Here is a 21,884-nt window from a genome sequence, read left to right on the forward strand (position 1 = left end):
GATTTTATTTATTTGAGAGAGAGAGACAGTGAGAGAATGAACACAAGCAGGGGAAATGGGAGAGGGAGAAGCAGGCTTCCCACAGAGCAGGGAGCCCAATGTGGGGCTCGATCCCAGGATCCTGGGATCATGACCTGAGCTGAAGGCAGACACTTAACGACTGAGCCACCCAGGCGCCCTTATTTATTTATTTGACAGAGAGAGACACAGTGAGAGAATGAACACAAGCAGGGGGAGTGGGAGAGGGAGAAGCAGGCTTCCTGCTGAGCGGGGAGCCCGATGTGGGGCCCGATCCCAGGACCCTGGGATCCTGACCTGAGCCGAAGACAGACGCTTAACGACTGAGCCACCCAGGCACCCTATTCTTAAGCATTTAAAGTGCTATCTCAAATTGCATCCTACAGAGCTCTAAGAAGTGAAGGGTAGGTTGAAATGTGGACTAGACCAACCTCTTGCTGTTATCAGTACCACAGAACTACACCAGGCTTCTTCACAAGCAGGACGGAACCTCTGATCTGCCTTCAGACTTTTCTTCTTTCAGAGTTCAAAGGGAGAAACAATAGGGCTTCCTACATTGCAAGATGTCATTGGCAGGGAGGGGGGTGATTATGTACAGATTAGACCTTTGGATAACATCAGAGCCATCTCTAATGTACACAGTCTCTTGGTTCTACCCTACAGAGGCTCAGAAAACCACACCATATTCTGAAATCCAAAATCTTTTTTTTTTTTTTTTTTTTACAGTTGATTAGGTTCTTGGCAGAGAGGCCCAAATATCAGGGGGTGAAAACAAAGGCTATGCCACAACTCCGGAACGATTCTTTTTTTTTTTTAATGGTTCTGATTTTTAAATGGATAAAAAAGTTGGAAGCAGTCAATTGAGCTAATTAACCTATCCAAAGTGGCCTTAAAGTACAAATACTTCGAGAAAGACCTTATTAAAATTAAATAACCCTTTGGGCGCCTGGGTGGCTCAGATGGTTAAGCGTCTGCCTTCGGCTCGGGTTGTGGTCCCGGGGTCCTGGGATCAAGCCCCACGTTGGGCTCCTGGCTCGGCAGGGAGCCTGATTCTCCCTCTCCCTCTGCCCCCCCACTTGGGCTCGCTCTCTCTCACTCACTCTCTCAAATAAATAAATAAAATCTTAAAAAAAAAAAAATTAAATAACCCTTTGTATCTTATGGAGTCTTTCTCCTGAAATAGTCAAAAACACATGGGGACTCCTGGGGTCAAGAAAAGACAAATCCCAAAGGCAACATGACTATCCTTAGATCACATGAGACCCAAGTGCTTCCACAGTTTGAAGAATAGATGGCTGTTAAGCTTGGCGGGTGCAGGTTGGGGAAGTGCAGGAGGGGACAGGGCAGTCTGAAAACACCGTGCTATACTCAGTGCAGTTCTTTCTCCAAGTCAAACAACGTGAGAATTTACGCTCCTCCTCCTGGTAGGCAACAACTCAGTAACGCAGAATTCCCAAGGCCAGGCCAGGGTGGGTAAAGGGGGACATAATATGGGTTTGAAGCCTGGCAAACTATTTCAAAGATGAAGAAAGCAAAACGGAATACTTGCCCCCAAAATGCTATAATCTTAAGATACAAGCAAACATACTGCAGTGAGTGTAGTAGTAACTGTAGTTCTAACACTACTGATTTCAAAATTCAAGTCATAGATGGAAAAAATCCTAATTTGCTACCAATGAACAAGAAAGACCTTATATAGTATTTGAAGCACAAGGCAGTTAACCTTTCTTTTTGAGGCAGACCTCACTACCACCTTGTAAAGAAGAGACAGTGAGAATTCTTTCACTGAGGTACTGTTATATTGTCCAGTCAGTTTCTCAGCTTCCTGATCCTGTATCACATCCTTCGGAGCAAGTCTGCAAATCAATCATGGCATCATCTATAAAGAGGACTGAATGTTGGTACTTCAGTTTTTTCACTCTTAGGGAACTTGATGAAAACTGGTTTCTTCCCTAGCTCTGTGTAGTTCCCAAGGTAAATCACAATCTTGGTACACAGGTAGTCAAATCTACAGTTGGTTCAGGAACAAAAGATTACTCAACTGATATTCACCAGTAAGTTCCCATGATAGCTGAGAACAAAACTGGAACCCAGACAGCATTAATTTTTCCTAGTCGTTAAACAGGAGACATCAGGGATCTGTCTGACTCCTTTGCTGGTGTAACCCCAGGTGACTACTTTTCTAGTTTCTGTCCCTACTAACAGTTGCCAGTGTTCCTTTGATCCTGACTTGCTGCAGGATTCCAGTGACCTCAGGACAGGAAACACACACAAATTCATATAAATAGAGCCAGGGAAAAGCACATAGAGAGATGGAATACAGAGGCCTTATCCTCAAACATTTTCAAACACACCAAGAACATATTTAGTAAATATTTCAAGATTTGGCTGAAGGAGAATAAAAGTTAGGAAAATGACAGCAATCGGGGCGCCTGGGTGGCTCAGTTGGTTAAGCGACTGCCTTCGGCTCAGGTCATGATCCCGGAGTCCCGGGATCGAGTCCCACATCAGGCTCCCTGCTCGGCGGGGAGTCTGCTTCTCCCTCTAACCCTACCCCCTCTTGCACTCTCTCTCTCACTCTCTCTCTAATAAATAAATTAAAAAAAAAAAAAAAACTTTAAAAAAAATTAAAAAAAAAAAAAAAGAAAATGACAGCAATCGGGCGCCTGGGTGGCTCAGTTTGTTGGGCAGCTGCCTTCAGCTCAGGTCATGATCCTGGAGTCCCGGGATCGAGTCCCGCATCAGGCTCCCTGCTCAGCGAGGAGCCTGCTTCTCCCTCTGACCCTCCCCCCTCTCATGTACTCTCTCTCATTCTCGCTCTCTCAAATAAATAAATAAATCTTTAAAAAAAAAAAAAAGAAAATGACAGCAATCTAAAACAAGGGTCAGCAAACTATGGCCCATGAGCCAAATCCAGCTTGCTGTCTGTTTTTGTAAACAGTTCTACTAGAACACAACAAGTTCATTTGTTGTTTTGTCTAAGGCTGTTTTGCTGCAATGACAGTTGAGTGGTTGTGACAGAAACCATATGGCCTGTAAAGTCCTTTACTGAAAAAGTTTGTGGATCCCTTATCTAAGGAACAGGTAATATTTAGGGTGCATCTACAGTCTTTCAAATCAATGGAAACAAATGAGAACACTTCAGCTTCAATGATTCACTTGCCTCAGAGACAGACTGAAATGGTCATGGGCTGTATTGATAGAAAGTGGCAGGTCTTTGAGATTTAACTGGTAGGCTTCCAGGTGAAGAGAAAAAGCATCCTAACAAATCCTGGAAAACAGGTCTCACCCTAGTTCTAGTCCAAATAAGAAAAGATCTTCTGTAGCTCAACAGCTGATAATGCCTAAAACTAAGTTCCCGATCCCCTTGGTGCAAGTTGCGGAGGTAACTACATATACTAGGCACCTTTCTAGCTAAACAAAAAGAATTTTCTAAAAACTAACACAATGAACTTGACCCAAGGCTCCCAAACTGTATGGTGTCAGAGGCATTGGAGCAAATTCAGAAGATGCCATGAAATACAATTTTGAGGGAAACAGCAATACTTGACATATATTATGCCATGTGAACTACTAGCTCAAGGCAATTGACAATTTCTCCATGAGACTGCATTACAATCCTTTCAAAGATGTCACCTCTTTGCAAAGCTGGGTTTTGACAGTTGCTAAGATAAAAAACAAGTACCTCATGAAATTAATTAAATTTGAAATTAGTGTGTAACAAGAAATCAGGGTAGCAGTGTTCAATATAATCCCGAGGTTTGAGAAACTGTATGGTGTCTAACAGATGTACATGTCTTATTACTTAACAGTAATTACAGTTATTTAAAATTAAAATACTGTTTTCTTTCCATTGTTTTTTTTCAAGTGGGTACTAAGTTATTAGGATATAAATATTTAATTTGTTTGAACCTATCTATCTAATTGATGCCAATTGTTAACTATTTCTTTTGGCCTGGGACACGGTGAAATATTACTCAGACACTAAAGGTGTTATGAACCAAGAAAGTTTGGAACCTCTGGACTATACTCCTGTGTTGACAGCAGGTTCTCCAAAAGTAGAGATATCCAAACAAATGCTTAGAAATCATCTGTGAAGATACCAGAAGGCCTGCCTTTAATGTCTGAGAGGCTAGATCAGTTTACTTCTGAAGTCCTTTCCAACTGAGATTCTATGAGCTGAAATAAAGGTAATGTCCAAGAAGGACAGAAAGGAGAGGAAAGGCAGATACCGGTCTCAATGAACAATACAGAAATCCATTGCTACAATTCCAGAAAAAGACAAATTGACAGAGCAAGAACTTGCCACTCGTGTTCTTATACTTTCCAATCTCATTTTTTTTTCTAACAAAGAGAAAATTGGGGTCTTTACTCCAAATTTCTACGCATAGGTCAAAAGGCCTTACCAACTTAGGTTTTACAGATTTCCACATGAGGAGATACAGAGTTGTTGCAGCCACTAATGCAGATAATCAGGGACCTAAAGCACTTTACAACCTCACCCTTCTGTGCCGAGGAACAGGTTCAAGCCTAAGAACATGAGAAGCTCCTTGACGATTCTAAAGTCTTATCGTCTATCAAAGGCAAAATGCCAGGTTGAATCAAAGAACGTAAGTTATGCTATTAGTACATTTAAAAGTAATGTGATTGGGCGCCTGGGTGGCTCAGTTGGTTAAGTGACTGCCTTCAGCTCATGTCATGATCCCAGGGTCCTGGATCGAGTCCCACATCAGGCTCCCCCTGCTCTGTGGGGAGCCTGCTTCTCCCTCTGCCTCTGCCTGCCACTCCCCTGCTTGTGCTCTTTCTCTGTCAAATAAATAAATAAAATCTTTAAAATAAATAAATAAATAAATAAAAGTAATGTGATTGTTCTGGACAGTCTACAGAGGCATTGAAAAAATTTAACACCTGCAATGCACAAGATTCATCCTATTCCAGCTGCAAGGTGCCATTAAACAAAAAATGAAAGGTGCCTCTGCACTATTCTAGTGTTATTTCCAGTATCTCTTCTTCAAAACATTTGGCGTATCTTCATGTTTAAAATCTTGGGGGCTTCGGAATGGAACAGATGGTATCTGATTTAGTTATACTCCCCCGGATATGAATGACTGACCCACAGAACTATAGTGGGCAGAGGAATACCCCTACTCTGATTAGCTAGAATCAATCCCTACTTTCTACAGCCTGCATCCCTACTACAGAAATCTGGTGGGTAGGAAAAGAGGAAATCTCTAATAATTAATTATTTTCTACTGGGGAACTGTTGTTATAGCAAATGTACCAATGCAGCAAAATTTCATCTTTAAGGTGAGGGCAGGTGGTTCTTGAAACCCGTTTTTCAGATTTAAGTACAGAAATCCTTTTCTCGGGCGCCTGGGTGGCTCAGTCGTTAAGCGTCTGCCTTCGGCTCAGGTCATGATCCCAGAGTCCCGGGATCGAGTCCCACGTCGGGCTCCCTGCTCGGCGGGGAGCCTGCTTCTCCCTCTCCCACTCCCCCTGCTTGTGTTCCTGCTCTCGCTATCTCTCTCTCTTGTCAAATAAATAAAAAAATATTAAAAAAAAGAAATCCTTTTCTCAAAGAAAATCTTAGAGAGGGGCGCCTGGGTGGCTCAGTCGTTAAGCGTCTGCCTTCGGCTCAGGTCATGATCCCAGAGTCCCGGGATCGAGCCCCACATCGGGCTCCCTGCTCAGCTGGAAACCTGCTTCTCCCTCTCCCACTCACCCTGCTTGTGTTTCTGCTCTCGCTATCTGTCAAATAAATAAATAAAATCTTAAAAAAAAAAAGAAAGAAAATCTTAGAGAGATCCGAATATGTAACACAGTTAAAAACAAAGTTGCTTTGGTTGAAGCAAGAGAGGGAACCCAGGGCCTTGCACCCTTGGCTTCCCCCTCTCCCTAGGGACACTGAGAAGCAGTCTGAAGACTGCTGGTCTAACACGGTATCTCTAGGGCCCTGCCCAATTGTAAAATGCAATGATTCTAATTTATCGATTTCAAGTTAAGTGTAAAATTCCACTAAAATGTACCTAACTAGTCTACAGATCTCGATTTACAGTGGGTCATATATAGCAATGAATGGTTTTGTTTAACGAGAATGCTAAGGTCAGAACACCAGACCCTCCTACTCTTATCTCCCAGCCTCACCTCAACAGGGACAAGGCATCAGCTCTTATAAAAACCCAGAGATGGGAAAGTAGAACTGTAAACAACTTAGCTACTGTACTGACAGCACAACTGTCCTTGCATACAGTACAACTGAGGACATGCCGTCAGCGAGACTACACAAAACCTATACTGAGGAGGGCAACAGCACTGTTATAAAACAGGAAGAATCACAGATTGAATTGGGTATGGTAGAAAAAGTACCACAGTAGATCTGGGTTCATTCTATCTCTACCTCCAAATAGTCTGAACAATCCAACATGTCTAAACATCAGTTATTTTTATACAATAAATAAAAATATCTGAGGTCCTTTCCTTCTCTAAAATTCTATGATGCTAAACTGACACCATGTTTTTAAATACATTAGGTTATTCATTTTTTTTTTTTTTTTAAGATTTTATTTATTTATTTGAGAGAGAGAGAATGAGAGACAGAGAGCATGAGAGGGAGGAGGGTCAGAGGGAGAAGCAGACTCCCTGCCGAGCAGGGAGCCCGATGCGGGACTCGATCCCGGGACTCCAGGATCATGACCTGAGCCGAAGGCAGTCGCTCAACCAACTGAGCCACCCAGGCGCCCTAAATACATTAGGTTATTATGTTCTAACCTGAAAGAGGCCATCTTCAGCAATCAATCAATATATGTGGCTCAAAACCAGTATCTAGGGCGCCTGGGTGGCTCAGATGGTTAAGCGTCTGCCTTCGGCTCAGGTCATGATCCCAGGGTCCTGGGATCGAGCCCCACATCGGGCTCCTGGCTCAGCGGGGAGCCTGCTTCTCCCTCTGCCTCTGCCTCTGCCTCTGCCCCTGCTCATGCTCTATCTCAAATGAATAAATAAAATCTTTAAAAAAAAACACAAAAAACAAAAAAACCAGTATCTAACCAAAAAACAAAACTTACTGAAACTATTTTCTACTTATTTATTTCACAAGATTTATGTTTCACAGCAGGAAGAGTAGCTCAACCATTTTTAGCACTAAAGCCTCTAATCGAGGCAGGCATCATTAAAAAACAATTCTCTTTAAGAAAGAAAATGCAGGGCAGCTGGGTAGCTCAGTCGGTTAAGCATCTGCCTTCGGCTCACGTCATGATCCCAGAGTCCTGGGATCGAGTCCTGCATCGGGCTCCCTGGTCCACGGGGAGCCTACTTTTCCCTCTGCCTCTGTCTCTCATGAATAAATAAAAAAAGAAAGAAAGGGAGAAAAGAAAGAAAATGCAGGGGCACCTGGCTGGCTCAGTTGGTAGAGCATAAAACTCTTGGTCTTGGGATTGGGTTGAAGTCAAGCCCCGCACTGGATGGAGTCATCACTTAAAACTAAAATTTTTGGGTGGCTCAGTTGGTTAAGCGACTGCCTTCGGCTCAGGTCATGATCCTGGAGTCCCGGGATCAAGTCCCACATCAGGCTCCCTGCTCAGCAGGGAGTCTGCTTCTCCCTCTGACCCTCCTCCCTCTCATGCTCTCTGTCTCTCATTGTCTCTCTCGCAAATAAATAAAATCTTAAAAAATAAAATAAAATAAAATAAAATCTTTGGGATGCCTGAGGTCATGATCTCGGAGTCCTGGGATCAAGCCCCGAGTTGGGCTCCCCGCTCAACAGGGAGTCTGCCTGTCTCTCTCCCTCTGCCCCTCCCTCTGCTCATGCTATCTCTCTCTCAAATAAATAAAATCTTTAATAAAAAATATAATAAAATAAATAAAATCTTTAAAAAAAAAAAAAGACAGGCACCTGGGTGTCTCAGTTGGTTGTGTCCAACTCTTGATCTCAGCTCAGGTCTTGATCTCAGGATCATGAGTTCAAGCCCCACATTGAGCCTACTTAGAAAAATAAATTTAAAAAAAAGGAGGGGTTTAAAAAAAAAAGCAGGGAGCGCCTGGGTGGCTCAGATGGTTAAGCGTCTGCCTTCGGCTCAGGTCATGATCCCAGGGTCCTGGGATTGAGTCCCGCATCGGGCTCCCTGCTAGGCGGGGAGCCTGCTTCTCCCTCTGCCTCTGCCTCTCTCTCTCTCTGACTCTCATGAATAAATAAATAAAACATTAAAAAAAAAAAAAAGGAGGGGTGCCTGGGTGACTCCATCGGTTAAGCATCCAACTCTCTCTCGCTCTCTGACAAATAAATAAAATCTTTAAAATAAAGAAGTAAATAAAAAGGAAATAAGGAAGGGAGGGAGGGAATGCAAATGGAAACAAAATTAATGTGATAACTATTCTTTCCTGGCTGTTAACTGGCTTGTTTCATGACTGCTATTTTTCATACTCCCGCCCAGTGCTAACAAGGTCTGCAATAAATGTCGAGTCACATCTGCCATGTGCAGAGCACCATGTTGGATGTTGACATCATCTGCTTAAATGAAAACATGAGGCGAGAAACTTCTGTTTTCCTTATCCTCCAAACTCAAAGTGGGGAAAAAATGGTGTGACCTATACACTTCATTTCTCCTCAAAGCAGAGACATGATACTTTTAAGTCACAACATGATCTCAAAAAATAAGCACTTTATAAATACATTTTTCAGGGCGCCTGGGTGGCTCAGGCGGTGAAGCATCTGCCTTTGGCTCCGGTCATGATCCCAGGGTTCTGGGATCGAGCCCCGCATCGGGCTCCCTGCTCAGTGGGGAGCATGCTTGTCCCTCTCACTCTGCCTGCCGCTCCCCCTGCTTGTGCTGTCAGACAAATAAAATCTTAAAAATAAATAAATAAAAATAAAAATACATTTTTCAGTCAAACCTCTAAGACTCAGCTAGCCCTCTATGCATCCACTATCCAGAATTTAAAAGAAAAATTTCAAATCCAGTAATATCAGAAACTGGTTCAAATAAATCCTAGTTTATTCTGTAGGCTAACACTTCTACTCAGGCAGAAGGCAGCTCTTACTCCCAGTATATGAACAAGACCCAAAGGAAACAGCATTTAGAGATTTCAGTTTATAAAAATGCACCTTCTCTGCTAGTCTGTGCTCACATAACTTCAGCCTGTACTTATGAAAGTTAGCTACTTACTTACATTCAAGTTCTATCAGTAGGTTCTGAAAGATGAGATAGCATGCCACTTTTGTACAAGCTTTTACACTGAACCACTAGGTCTGTATAACTCAGAAAGGGAGGGAGGGAGAAGGTAAGAGACAAAGCTGTGAATACCAAAGAGGAATAAAGGAACAGATACAATGCAATGGCTGGCCAGAGGAGATGGGCTACCAGGGATAACTATGTACCAGTAAAAGGCAGGAATTTACTCCTCAGGAAGAACTGGCTTCCTGCCTGTAAAATGCACCAAACGAGGGGCACCTGGGTGGCTCAGTTTGTTGGGCGGCTGCCTTCGGCTCAGGTCATGATCCCGGAGTTCCGGGATCGAGTCCCGCATCAGGCTCCCTGCTCGGTGGGGAGTCTGCTTCTCCCTCTGACCCTACCCCCTCTTGCGCTCTCTATTTCACTCTCTCTCTCAAATAAAAAAAAATTAAAAAAATAAAAAATAAATAAATAAATAAAATGCACCAAACAAAAACCAAGGAAACCTGCTCTTCTTTGGGAGTGTATAGTTTTGGGTATGGATCACTTCTAACCCGTACTATGCTTTACTTTTCCTCCTGAATTCTTACTTTATGAACACAAGCAGTCAATTTTAAGAAACCCCACGCCCCCTAAAGTAAAAACATTTTGTTTTTATGGGAAAATTCCATTTAAGTGCTTTGACAGAGCCCACCTTATTTTAGACAATGATAAGCAGAAAGAAAGAATCAGAATAGAATGTAGATGAGAAAAAAATATTTTAGGTTAATTCCTGTGAATTCAGGTGGTGTTATTAAAGAAGTCAAAGTATGTTTAGTAGATCAATCAGAACATTCAGTTATACAATTTTAAGCTTACTCATTCCAAAATAGGTTTTCTACAAAAAAGAGAAAACCTAACATTAAATGCCAACATCAGTACTTAATGGTTCGACATCTACAACATCACAATGCTGGTGTTTGTATTCAGCATTCCTACAAAGCTCTAAGAGGTCTGAAAGGGAGACCCTGTAGCAGATCTCTTCTTTCTACATTTTGCACATTATGTACCTCCAAAGCCAAGGCTGTCTTGTCGTAGGCATTAGGGACTCGCTTCTGGATTACCCTGGCATAAATGGGCCCATTCTGGAGGTTAGGGAGCGGAGTGTTGACGCTGGGTTGGGCATAGGGCCCAGGCTCCGGCCCACCCAGTGGCTGTGGGTGGGAACCCTCCTGGTTACCTCCAATCAGAGCCGATACTGAGGCGGAGGCAGGTCTATACTTCTCGACGTAAGGGACTGGAATCATCCCCCTCTTGCCTTCGCTGTCCTCTGCATTCCACCACTGCTCTTCAGGCTTATCCCGGATTCTCAGGATGTCTCCTTTCTTAAAGGGAAGATCTTCTTCATCATTCCCATTAAAGTCAAAGAGGGCTCGCACATATTCTGCCTCCTCCTGCCTGAGAATCACTCCACTACCCTGCCTGGATCTGGAAACTGGTTCTATCAATGTTGTAGTGTCCAAATAATGTATTTTGTAGAATTCCAGTAAAGCAGGCAATGAATCAAACTCTTGATCTCCTATTCGGAGTCTGGAGGGGCTCACCCCTGGAAAAAAACAGAGCAGGCCATTATTTAAAAATGTATTACAAAGAAGATGAAATGCAGATTTTAAGCATTTCCCAAACACATTTAGTCAATAATCAGAAGAAAATTCTAGAAAAGATAACCCCTCTTCTTACGGTAAACTGAAATCATACTCTGTAGTTAAAACATACCCTAGAAAGACGCCCATCACACCTGCAGCAGAGATGGAACAAGAGACCAGGTCAATCAGGGCATGCTTTCATACTTGGATTAAAGACAAAGCAACATGGAGACTTTTTGTTCATTCTCCCAAAATGTTCTGTGCTATTGCATTTACAGAGTAGCATTAAGGTTCAAGGTTTTGTTGCAATCTTTTCAACCTCAGGAAATGTAGCAAGCTCTCCTTTTTCATAGGTCCCAGTAGCTTTTCCAAGAGGTGGGAAGAACTTGCTATCTATCTACACCAGGCTCATACATTCCTTCTCTTCACATCTAGAATGTACAATTCCTAAGAAGAAAAAGGTTTTGTTTCTTTTAAGTGAGCTCTGTGCCCAATGTGGGGCTTGAACTCACAACCCTGAGACCAAGAGTCCCATGCTCTACCAACGAAGCCAGCCAGGCACCCCAAGACTATCTTTTTAAATCTGTGATTGCTGTTCTCAATTTCATTTCTGACAGCCACCAAAACAAACAAAAAACCTTAATTAGGCAAAAAACCAAGGAGACTAAAAAGACAAACCAAGAAGCTAACTCCTTAACAATCAATTCCTAAGGTCTTCACTGAAATAAAACATGTAAACCATATTGTTCCTTCAGGTCATGAAAAAAGGTAAATAAGGATGCTTGAAAAAATAAAGTGTTAAAATTCTCAACCTCTGGGGGCACCTGCCTGGCTCAGTCGGCAGAGCACGCAACTCTTGATCTCGGGGTTGTGAGTTCCAGCCCCGTGTTGGGCATAGAAATTACTTAAAACCTTAAAAAAATGAATAAAAAGAAAAATAAAATTCTCAACCTCTGATGACACACTAGGGTCCAAGAGAAAAGACATTAGGAGTTTTTAAAATTCACATGATGCAAAGATGTGTATGGCCCTAGACACACAGGGCATACTTCAGAATGTATTCCCTCTCTATCCCAAGATTCTAGAACTGAAGAATAATAAATTAACATATATCAGTTCAAATGAAAAACAGTTTCTAGCGAGGAATACACCCTTTAATTTAAACTCTGCTAAGCACCAAAATATCAAATCATCTTTATTGGATTTTTTTACCTTTTGGTTTCCTGATAAAGTAATAAAGAACTCTATAGAAAACTGGTTTTTGCAGAGCTTGTTTTTTTGATCAGTCTTAACCCACAACTCAGCATTAAGTTATAACCTCCCAAAATTTAATATATATATGTGTATGTGTGTATACAAGTATGTCATAAATATATACAAGCGTTTTATAGTTTGGTTACTATAAAGTTCTATATCTTGCCTTTTTTTATGAAATAAAAAGATTTTATTTTATTTATTTTTTTTTTTATTTGCAAGAGAGAGAATGAGAGAGAGCACGAGAGGGAGGAGGGTCAGAGGGAGAAGCAGACTCCCTGCTGAGCAGGGAGCCAGACGCGGGACTTGATCCCAGGACTCCAGGATCATGACCTGAGCCGAAGGCAGTCGCTTAACCAACTGAGCCACCCAGGCGCCCAGAAGATTTTATTTTATATAATAAAAAATTTCTCATCTCTTCAAGAACACGACTTTTAGTAACTATAAAGTATTCCTAACTTTTCACTAGTGAAAATGTTATTATGAGCATTTTTGTTCTTATCTATTAATGAGCTTTTTATTATTTCATTAGGATAAATTCCTTGAAATCTAACTGCTGGATCAAACGGTAAGAACATTAAGGTTTACGTTGCCAAACTGCCCTCCAAAAAGTCTGTACAATTTTACACTCCCACCACTGGTTTATGAGTTCCCACTTGCCCCATATCCTTGCCAAACAGCATTTAAAAAAATCACTGCAAAGGACACCTGGGTGGCTCAGTTGGTTAAATGTCTGCCTTCAGCTCAGGTCATGATTCCAGGATCCTGGGATCAAGTCCCACATCAGGCTCCCTGCTCAGTGGGGAGCCTGCTTCTCCCTCTGCCTGCTGCTCCCCCTGCTTGTGCTCACTCTGACAAATAAAATCTTAAAAAAAAAAAAAATTGACAATTTGGGGCACCTGGGTGGCTCACTCAGTTCATGATCCCAGGGTCTTGGGATCCAGCCCTGCACTAGGCTCCCTGCTCAGCAGGGAGTCTGCTTCTCCCTTTCCCTCTCCCCCTGCTCGTGCTCTCTAATACATACATAAAATCTAAATAAATATCATTGACTATTTATTTTTAAGATTTTATATATGTATTTGAGAGAGAGACAGAGATAGCAACAGAGAGCACGAGCAGGGAGGAGAGGGAGAAGCAGGCTCCCCACTGAGCAGGGAGCCTGTTGAGGGACTTGATCCCAGGACACTGGGATCATGACCCGAGCCAAAGGCAGTCGCTTAACCAACTGAGCCACCCAGGCGCCCCTCACTGACAATTTAATGAGAAATGATACCTCTCTTTAAATATCATCTTTGGGGGCGCCTGGGTGGCTCAGTCGGTTAAGCGTCTGCCTTCGGCTCAGGTCATGATCCCAGAGTCCTGGGATCGAGTCCCACATCGGGCTCTCTGCTCAGCAGGGAGTCTGCTTCTCCCTCTCACTCTCCCTCTCTCTCAAATAAATAAAATCTTTTAAAAAATAAATAAATAAATAAATAAATATCATCTTTGTTTTCCAAGTTTACTATTTTGTGCTTCTTTTGGGAAGGTTACGTGTTCAAGTCCTCTTTTAAGGGAAAATGGTCAATTTATGCTCTTCACTCCAGCAACAATGGTTCACCATCTAAAAGCCACAGTGACAGGGGCACCTGGTGGCTCAGTCGTCAAGTGTCTGCTCAGGTCATGATCCCGGGGTCCTGGGATCGAGCCCCATGTCAGGCTCCCTGCTCCGTGGGAAGCCTGCTTCTCCCTCTCCCACTCCCCATGCTTGTGTTCCCTCTCTTGCTGTGTCTTTCTCTGTCAAATAAATAAATAAATAAATCTTAAAATAAAATAAAATAAAAGCCATAGTGATTAATGTGGTGAAACAGGATTATTGTGGTAGCACAGATGTCTAAATTAATTTGCACTCTAAAAGAAATGAGACCCAATTATTTTGTTCAGTGTTAGAAATCACTTCTTCCAGGACACCTGGGTGGCTCAGTCACTAAGCGTCTGCCTTCAGCTCAGGTCATGGTCCCAGGGTCCTGGGATCGAGCCCCACATTGGGCTCCCTTCTCAGCGGGGAGCCTGGTTCTCCCTCTCCCTGCCACTCTCCCTAATTGTTCTCTCTCTCTCTCTGACAAATGAATGGATAAAATCTTAAAAAAAAAATCACTTCTTCCAGAATGACCAGAAAACGTACATTTAAAATTCATCGGTGGGGAGAAGTGAAAAGATAAACTTTGGAAGTTAACCAGAAGTCCTCAAAACAGAATGAGTACTGATGAGTGCCTTCTCTTTTCACACAAATGAATGCATGACGAGACACCAAGACACAATGTAAAGGACAGTTGCACATTTTTTATATTGCAAAAGTCCATCTGTGGAATTCACGGCTGTAAGCTAAAACAAGTTAATACCCCACACTCAGCAATGCAGGCTGGCTCTCCAACTCAAAATGCTGAAACAGATGCCCAGACCCAGGACTACGTATCTACAGCAAACACTCATCAGGTACCTGCAGGACACAACCCCAGTAGTTCCAAGTGCTGAACTGGAGAGAGAATTTTGGTTATGAATATACCAGAGCATGGTGGTTCTATATTCTGGAGTTTCTCTTCACTCAAACGGATCACTGAAGGGGGACTGTTCTCATTCAAGTCTGGTAGGCAATGAGATACAAGGTCATTCTGCCTATTACCACTAGGTTAATTCAGTGATCCTTTAGCCCTGCTGAACTATGCTAAGGACTGGGTCAATGTGAGCTCCAATGAGACCTACTCAGCACTGCCTGGTCACGAAAGCCTCCAGGGCAGAGTGGTAGGGAGGACCCTCACACCAGCGGAGTACAAAATGGCTTAGAAAATGGTCCTAATGACATCTAGGGAGGAAAGCTCCCTTGCTAGAATTTACCCAACTACATGCCAAGGTGCAATAGCCAAAATGGTTTTCACTAGTTGCCTTTTGGGGACAGTGGTTAGCAGACGGTACTCAGTAAATGTTAGATATTATTCTTAATGAACAAAATTCTGAAGTGAGGGAAAGAAGTTAAATGAAAGAAGTTAAATGAAAGTCTGTTCCCAGTTTTAAGAAGCTCACAGCAGAGCTGGGGATATAAAGGCATACACGGTGTGGTTGGTGAGCAAGGAACAAAGCAGCAGGTCTTAGGAAGACATTATTTCCCCACTGGCTTTCACTTTCAACTGGAGATGTATTCTTACAAAAAAAAGTAGCAACAACAAATTGTATTCTTAGATACAACAAAATCACCATGAAGGAACAGCTCTGACCATCCCTGAACATTTCCAAGGCACTCTTTTTACTCTAAAAAGGAAGGTAACCACTCCCTGTCATCCATTGTTATGGTTCCTCCATTACTGTACTAGCTCAAATAAAATGTGTTTTGTGTTTGTTTTTGGAGGGAGGAGGGGAGGAGACAGAGTTTAGAAGAACAAATAAGATCACAAGGCGAAGATGCTTAGAAAGATCACCATGAAAATTATGAAAAGAAAAAATGGCAGCTCCTCTGCCATAAACATAAAGGTAGGAAGTTGGTTCAATTCATTTCTTGCTCAAATGCTGCATGGTGTAAACTAGTTGGACCCACAAAGATTTCTTTTTTTTTTTTTTGGCTTAGCTTGGCAATCCCAGCAGTCGCAGAAATACAAGCAAAACACCAAGGAAAATCTTTGATATTCTTAAAAAAAAATATATATATATATATTTTTAAAGTAATCTCTCCACCCAACAGGGACTCGAACTCACAACCCCAAGATCAAGAGTTGTATGCTCTACCCACTGAGTCAGCCAGGCACCCCTTTGATATTCTTTACCTATAAATTTTTTTCTATTCTATCAACACTATAATAATTCCACCAGAGGAGTGCCTGTTTTTGTGTACTGCTAAAGCAGTCAAATATATGGACCATCAAGCTTCACTGATCCAAACGCCAGAAGGGAAAGGAGGAGAAAAGAACATAAGTCTCAGATAAGCCCAAACCTCATCATAGCCATGTGTTCCGGCTCCTTTTCCCTACCTCATCTCCTTCCAACCACAAAGAGCCAAGAGCAGGAAATAGAAGGGCGGGAAAGGAAGGAGATATAGTCAGTCAGTCTAGAGAAAAGAACCAATGACTAGGTTCTCATTGCTGGGACTTGGAAAACCTCACTGACTTGTTCTCCATAAACCTGTGCTGGTATTCTGAACATGCAGTTATGGACAAACACATTCAGAAATCAAAATCAATGCAAGCAGTTACACAATTTTTTGGTTTCTGTATATGCTCAACTCATTACTTCTAAGCATTTTAGCCCTCGGGTTACATCAATTTTTACACCACCATTCCCTGAAGGTTTTATGAAGAACACCTAAGAGGGGCGCCTGGGTGGCTCAGTCGTTGGGTGTCTGCCTTCGGCTCAGGTCATGATCCCGGGGTTCTGGGATCGAGCCGTGCGTGGGGCTCCCTGCTCCGCGGGAAGCCCACTTCTCCCTCTCCCACTCCCCCTGCTTGCGTTCCCTCTCTCGCTGTGTCTCTGTCAAATAAATAAATAAAATCCTAAAAAAAAAAAAAGAACACCTAAGAGGTCGGTGGGCTGAAACAGGCCAGGTCACTTCTGGCACGGGTACCACTATAGCAGCTCCATCATCAGCCTCTCCTTGATCTCAAAGCACTTCTGTTTTCCCTTCCTCTTTCCTTAATTCCCACTCCTTTCCTCCTCTTCTGCCTATGGTATTTATAGAAACTGCTTAAACACACCCCACCACCTGTCCTATACAAAGGGCTAAAAAGGCTGCTGACTTCCATCTGAGAAGGTCTCCTAAAGAAGTATCAGATATCTGGCCTCCTAAGCAAATAGAACTTTCTAAAAATGGTGGGTATCAGCATGGTACTATGCAGATTCAGACTGACTGGGTTTAATGAATTCTGGTTCTGCCATTTACTAGCTATACGAATTGTTATTTAACTTCTCATGGAACCAGACACCTCCGTAATAAAGTTCCTAAAAGCAGCTGGTACATTACAGGTGCTTAATAAAAAGCAAATTCAGCTTAATACCCTGCCCAAACATCTCAATTCCTTTAGAAATTTTCGATTAATCCCCAAATCCAAAGCCCACTGTACTCGTTCCCAGAGAAGATTCTACAGAATCTCAAGACACTTCTCAAAATGTCTTGTGGCCAAATACCTACCTCTCTTGGGAGGGTCATAATTTCACATGAGCACAGTAAAAGGCTGAGAAGTCCAGCAATAAATAAACCTACTTCCTTTTACCATGGCATCCTTTTTTTGGTTGTAAACCTATAAGTAACTCACTGAAGAACTTCTCCAGAACCACTGGATGGAGGGATACTCTGTAACTGTTTAGTAAAACATGAAGACCAGGTTTGAAAACTGCAAAGATGAGGTAAACAAATGAAACACAGATGGCGGAGGTACAAAAAGGCAGCATTAGGTAATAAACAGTCCCACAAGATCTCTACAGAGTGGCTTGGTCCAGCACCACCTTGAAGAGGCAACGCAAACAATAGGCACCCTAACTTCTACCCCTCCTTGCCCCCAAATGAAGCAAGCTTTTATGCTTCCCTCACCCACTAGAACAATGGGTAGAAGGCTCTGGGTTAAGCAGGTAACAACAGGTACCATCATATTTCCATGTCTTGGATCCAAGGTCCTTTCGCACTTCTTGATGCACTCCATCACCCTCCATTCCAGCACTCTCTCCCTTACACATGCTATCTTACCGGTGCTCACCAACCCACACCATGCCTGCCTGTGAGCCTCTCAATGCTGAGAACAGTTTTCCATTTTGCTTCAACTCCTGTTCTCCCAACCTCATAGTTATGTTCATAAGACTAATATAGCCAATGCTTATTAAGTACTTACTATATGCTAGCCCCATTCCTAAGCATTTAATACACTAAAACTCATTTAATCTTCACAACAACCCTATGAGCTCAGTATTACTATTTTCTCTTTTATAGATGGGGAAACTGAGGCAGAGGCAAGTTAAAGAACATGCCCAGGCGCCTGGGTGGCTCAGTTGGTTAAGCGACTGCCTTTGGCTCAGGTCATGATCCTGGAGTCCCGGGATCGAGTCCCACATCGGGCTCCCTGCTCGGCGGGGAGTCTGCTTCTCCCTCTGACCCTCCTCCCTCTCATGCTCTCTCTCGCAAATAAATAAAATCTTTAAAAAAAAATAAAATAAAAAAAAAAGAACATGCCCAAAGTTATATAAGTAGTAAGTGGCCAGGAAGAATGATTCAAACACAAGCTCCAGAGCTCAGACTTATAACTACTCTCCCAGGTCACACTTGTTCAGTTTTGTCAATTGTCTACTGGCCAAGGTCTAGTAATACCTCATTGTTTGAAGAAACATGTGAATCAGTGATTGCAAAGCCTTCCCAAGAGGTCTACCTTGAAGTCCAACCTGACAGGGTATGGCCAGTAGACTTGACCAAGCCCTGCCTTACGGCCCTGAGGCACAAGCAGGGTGCTCCCAGACTATGACGGCCTGTGGAAGCTGAACATCAATGTTAAAAATAGATTCACCAGAGGGGCGCCTGGGTGGCTCAGTCTTTAAGCGTCTGCCTTCGGCTCAGGTCATGATCCCAGGGTCCCGGGATCGAGCCCCACATCGGGCTCCCTGCTCCGCGGGAAGCCTGCTTCTCCCTCTCCCACTCCCCCTGCTTGTGTTCCCTCTCCCGCTATGTCTCTCTGTCAAATAAATAAAATCTTTAAAAAAAAAAAAAAATACATTCGCTAGAAAAGGTTAAAAATACCTGATCCATCCTACCCCTATTCCTCTAAAAACTGTATCTAAGCCACTCCATACAAATTCTACCCACCTATTATGTCCACAAAATACGCTATATAGTCCTAAGCAAAAAGTTCATTTTTCATGTTCAATTTGCCAAATAATTTTAAAAGCCTCATCACTGACTTTTAAATAACAGACACGTATTGTCCAAATACTAAAGCTAGTTTCTTCTTTTCATCCTTTCCTTTTGATCTTTAAACAGAACCTAGGACCCCATGGCAGAGACAAAAGTGCTGAATCTTCTATGTGCACTGTTCAGATCTCAAAAGGAAAGAGAAAGAAGTACAGCGTAAGAGTGTCAGCCCTCTGGTCAGAATTCCGAGGTTCAAAACCTGGCTCAGTCATTTACCAGCTGTGTGACCTTGGGCAAGTTACTGAATCTCTGACTCTCAGTTTCCTCACCTATAAAAAGAAAATATTTTAATAAATAGAGATCATAGTACTTCTCACCAGATTGTTATAGGCAGAAAATCAGATAAGGTACCGAAAGTACTCAGCAAAGTACTTGGCATAGAATAACCAGTCAATAAATGTTAGCTATTAATATTCTACATGCTTTTCTAAAATTCAAGAAACTTCTCTGTGTAGTTTCAAAAGAAAAAGAGCTTGATGGGGGAGGGGGAGAACAAAGATTAAGTAATCTTTATCATAAAGACAGCGACTCAATCAATTGCTCTAGGTGGAAAATTGGGCACATTACCAGAAACAAGAATTACCACAATGCCCGTGAACTTTCCACACCCCATCCACAAACTTTGGCAATCTTCACCTTCTCTTTTGGGCCAAGGATCTGAACTCATATCTGTTAAGAAAAGGTGGAGCTCAATATCAAGGTAAGTGCAGAGATACAAAGTCATAACACCAAGGTGTGGAGAAAGCTCAAGCTAGCAAATCTGACTGCTGCCATCTCCAAATTTTGCAAAATGCATACACAAAAGGCTGAAAATTGGAGGGATGGGGAGGTCAAAAATTGAGTTTCAGTGACTGTTTGCCATCATATTACTGCATTGTAATGCAAAACCCTAGATACCAAGAAGGTGGTAAAAAGCAGAATATATCTGGTTTAGGGCAAAGTTATGTTACATCGATATTCTTCTCATGTTATGGTATTAAACCAACCAGACTGAGAAGACCTAGGATAATTTGTGGACTTAAAGATCCCATACTCTTTTTTTTTATAATTGGCATGTGTTAGCAACAAAGAGACTATCCCATCTCCCCACTTCTGGCCAGAGTGAATAAATCTAAATTAGGACTATCCCAAAAGGGTAAGAGACTGGCCTGGAGCTAGCCTCAGCTGGTCAGAAGAAAACTGCTTCAACTTGGGAACAATAAGAAAGACTAAGACTCTTGGTGCTGTTACACAGATGATGGTAAGATGATAACCACCTCAGAATTACTCTGTACTTCACAAATCTCAGGTACTAAGTACATAAATCTCCGTAACATTCTCCAAACAACTCTGAAGGCATAAGTAAGACAGTCACATCTCAGTGATCCTTGGTAAGAAAGACCCAGGTCACAGCCCTAACTTACTGACCAAGAAGAGGCCCTGACATACAGCACTGACAATGCTTAAGTCCAACGAAATTGGAAGTTCCATTCACTTTCAAAGGAAGGGACTTTTTCCATTGGCTTATTTCCGGGGGCGGGGCGGGGGGGGGGAAATCTGTCCTCCACAAAATACCTTGAAAACTAGAACCCCCTAATTGTAGAAAACAGTCTCTGGACGTTAAGATCTCTTGGACACCGTCAGCTGGACATCAACTTGTTCCGGGCTGATCACAGAGGGCTTACTTCTATCACCAAGGCACTTAACTCACCACCTTCGTCCTCTGCGGGGGAAGAGGACAGTAAAAGTATTTTGGAAAAATGCCCAAGAAAGGAAAAAGCTGACCGGTTTCCTGAGGGTGTCTCCATCCCTCCGGGCTAGTATGTGGTGACTTCCTACCAAAGGCCAGCAGGGGAGAATAGCTCTCCAAACCAAACCCGGCTCTCTAACACTACAGGAAATGTTTCTCCTAAAAAGCCACTTGTAGGATTATCGAATCCATTCTGGGAACCGCTGCCAAGTGATGCCCCCGCAGTGCCAATATCCCCCTCAGCTCTTTGTCCCCACGTTGCCCGGCCCTGCCCTTGTGCCTGGTCCGGGCGCTAGCCCCACCCTGGGGCCGAAGCAGTTCCCCTTCCCCTGGGCTGTCCTCCCAAGTCACACCCAGAGGCCTGGGTCAGCGGCTCCTCCTCCCCCACACACACACCCGCTCGTGGTGGGAACGAGCCCAGGCACCAGGCTACCCCCTGCCGTGGCCACTCCAGCCCTCTGCCCACGTCCCTCGTGGAGGTCAGCTCTCGAAGAGCAGCCGGCCAGGCTGGGGAGTTCCGCGGCCCTCACCCCGCCCGGGGCCTCCCGTCCCGTCCGTCCTCACCGGGCGGAGGCTGGGCGGGCGACGGTGGCACAGACGGGCGCGGGCCGCTGCTGTTGATGATGTAGTGGGAGACGCGCGAGTTCTCGGAGACGCTGAGCACATAGTCCCCGGGGCTGGTGCTCGAGTCCCGCACCAGAAACACCCCGTGCCGCTGGCCCTGCAACAGCGCCACCGCCTCCTGCCGGCTCAACCGCCCCCAGTACCAGCTACTCCGCTCCTCCGAGTCGAAGTTGCCCGCCATGGCCGCCTCCGCGCCTACACGCTGGGCCGCCGCCGCCGCGCGCGCCCCTCCTGCCCCGGCGCCCGCCGCCCAGCGGACCGGCTCCGGTCTCAGCCTCACAGCAGTGCCCGAAATGGCGGCGGCGGCCGCGGGCCTTCCCCACCGGAAATGACGCGCACCTTGCCCCCGGGAGGATGCCGGGAAGGGGACCGCAACCCGCCATTGGGAGAAGGGCAAAGGACGGCTCGAGCGCGCACTGCGCACGCGTTCTCACGTGCGTCGCTGCCTGGCAGGGATCGGAACTGCAGGGCATGGAGAGGCGAAGTCTGGGGCACCGGGTAGGGGCGCAGCCAGCAGATGGCCGGCCCGGGTTTGTATCTGCGCTTTTGGCCAGACGCCC

At 43.9% G+C, this 21,884-nt stretch overlaps 1 protein-coding gene across 2 annotated transcripts in view; it reads right to left on the bottom strand.

The window, feature by feature from the left end:
* CRK (CRK proto-oncogene, adaptor protein) overlaps nucleotides 1-21,650 on the bottom strand; it is a 29,947-nt gene extending 8,297 nt beyond the window's left edge. The window contains exons 1-2 of one of the 2 annotated variants that reach the window (XM_081806118.1): nucleotides 21,265-21,649; nucleotides 10,232-10,767 (exon numbers count right to left, since the gene is read on the bottom strand). In XM_081806118.1, the coding sequence (XP_081662244.1) occupies nucleotides 10,232-10,767; nucleotides 21,265-21,505 (777 nt within the window). In that variant the 5' untranslated portion in view covers nucleotides 21,506-21,649. Of the gene's footprint in view, nucleotides 1-10,231; nucleotides 10,768-21,264 lie in introns of both variants that reach the window. The other variant, XM_081806119.1, reaches the window with a different exon arrangement.
* Between the last annotated feature and the right edge of the window lie 234 nt (nucleotides 21,651-21,884).

This window comes from Leptonychotes weddellii, chromosome 15, assembly GCF_054177405.1.
Source record: "Leptonychotes weddellii isolate Sample4059 chromosome 15, ASM5417740v2, whole genome shotgun sequence".
Lineage (NCBI taxonomy): Eukaryota > Metazoa > Chordata > Mammalia > Carnivora > Phocidae > Leptonychotes > Leptonychotes weddellii.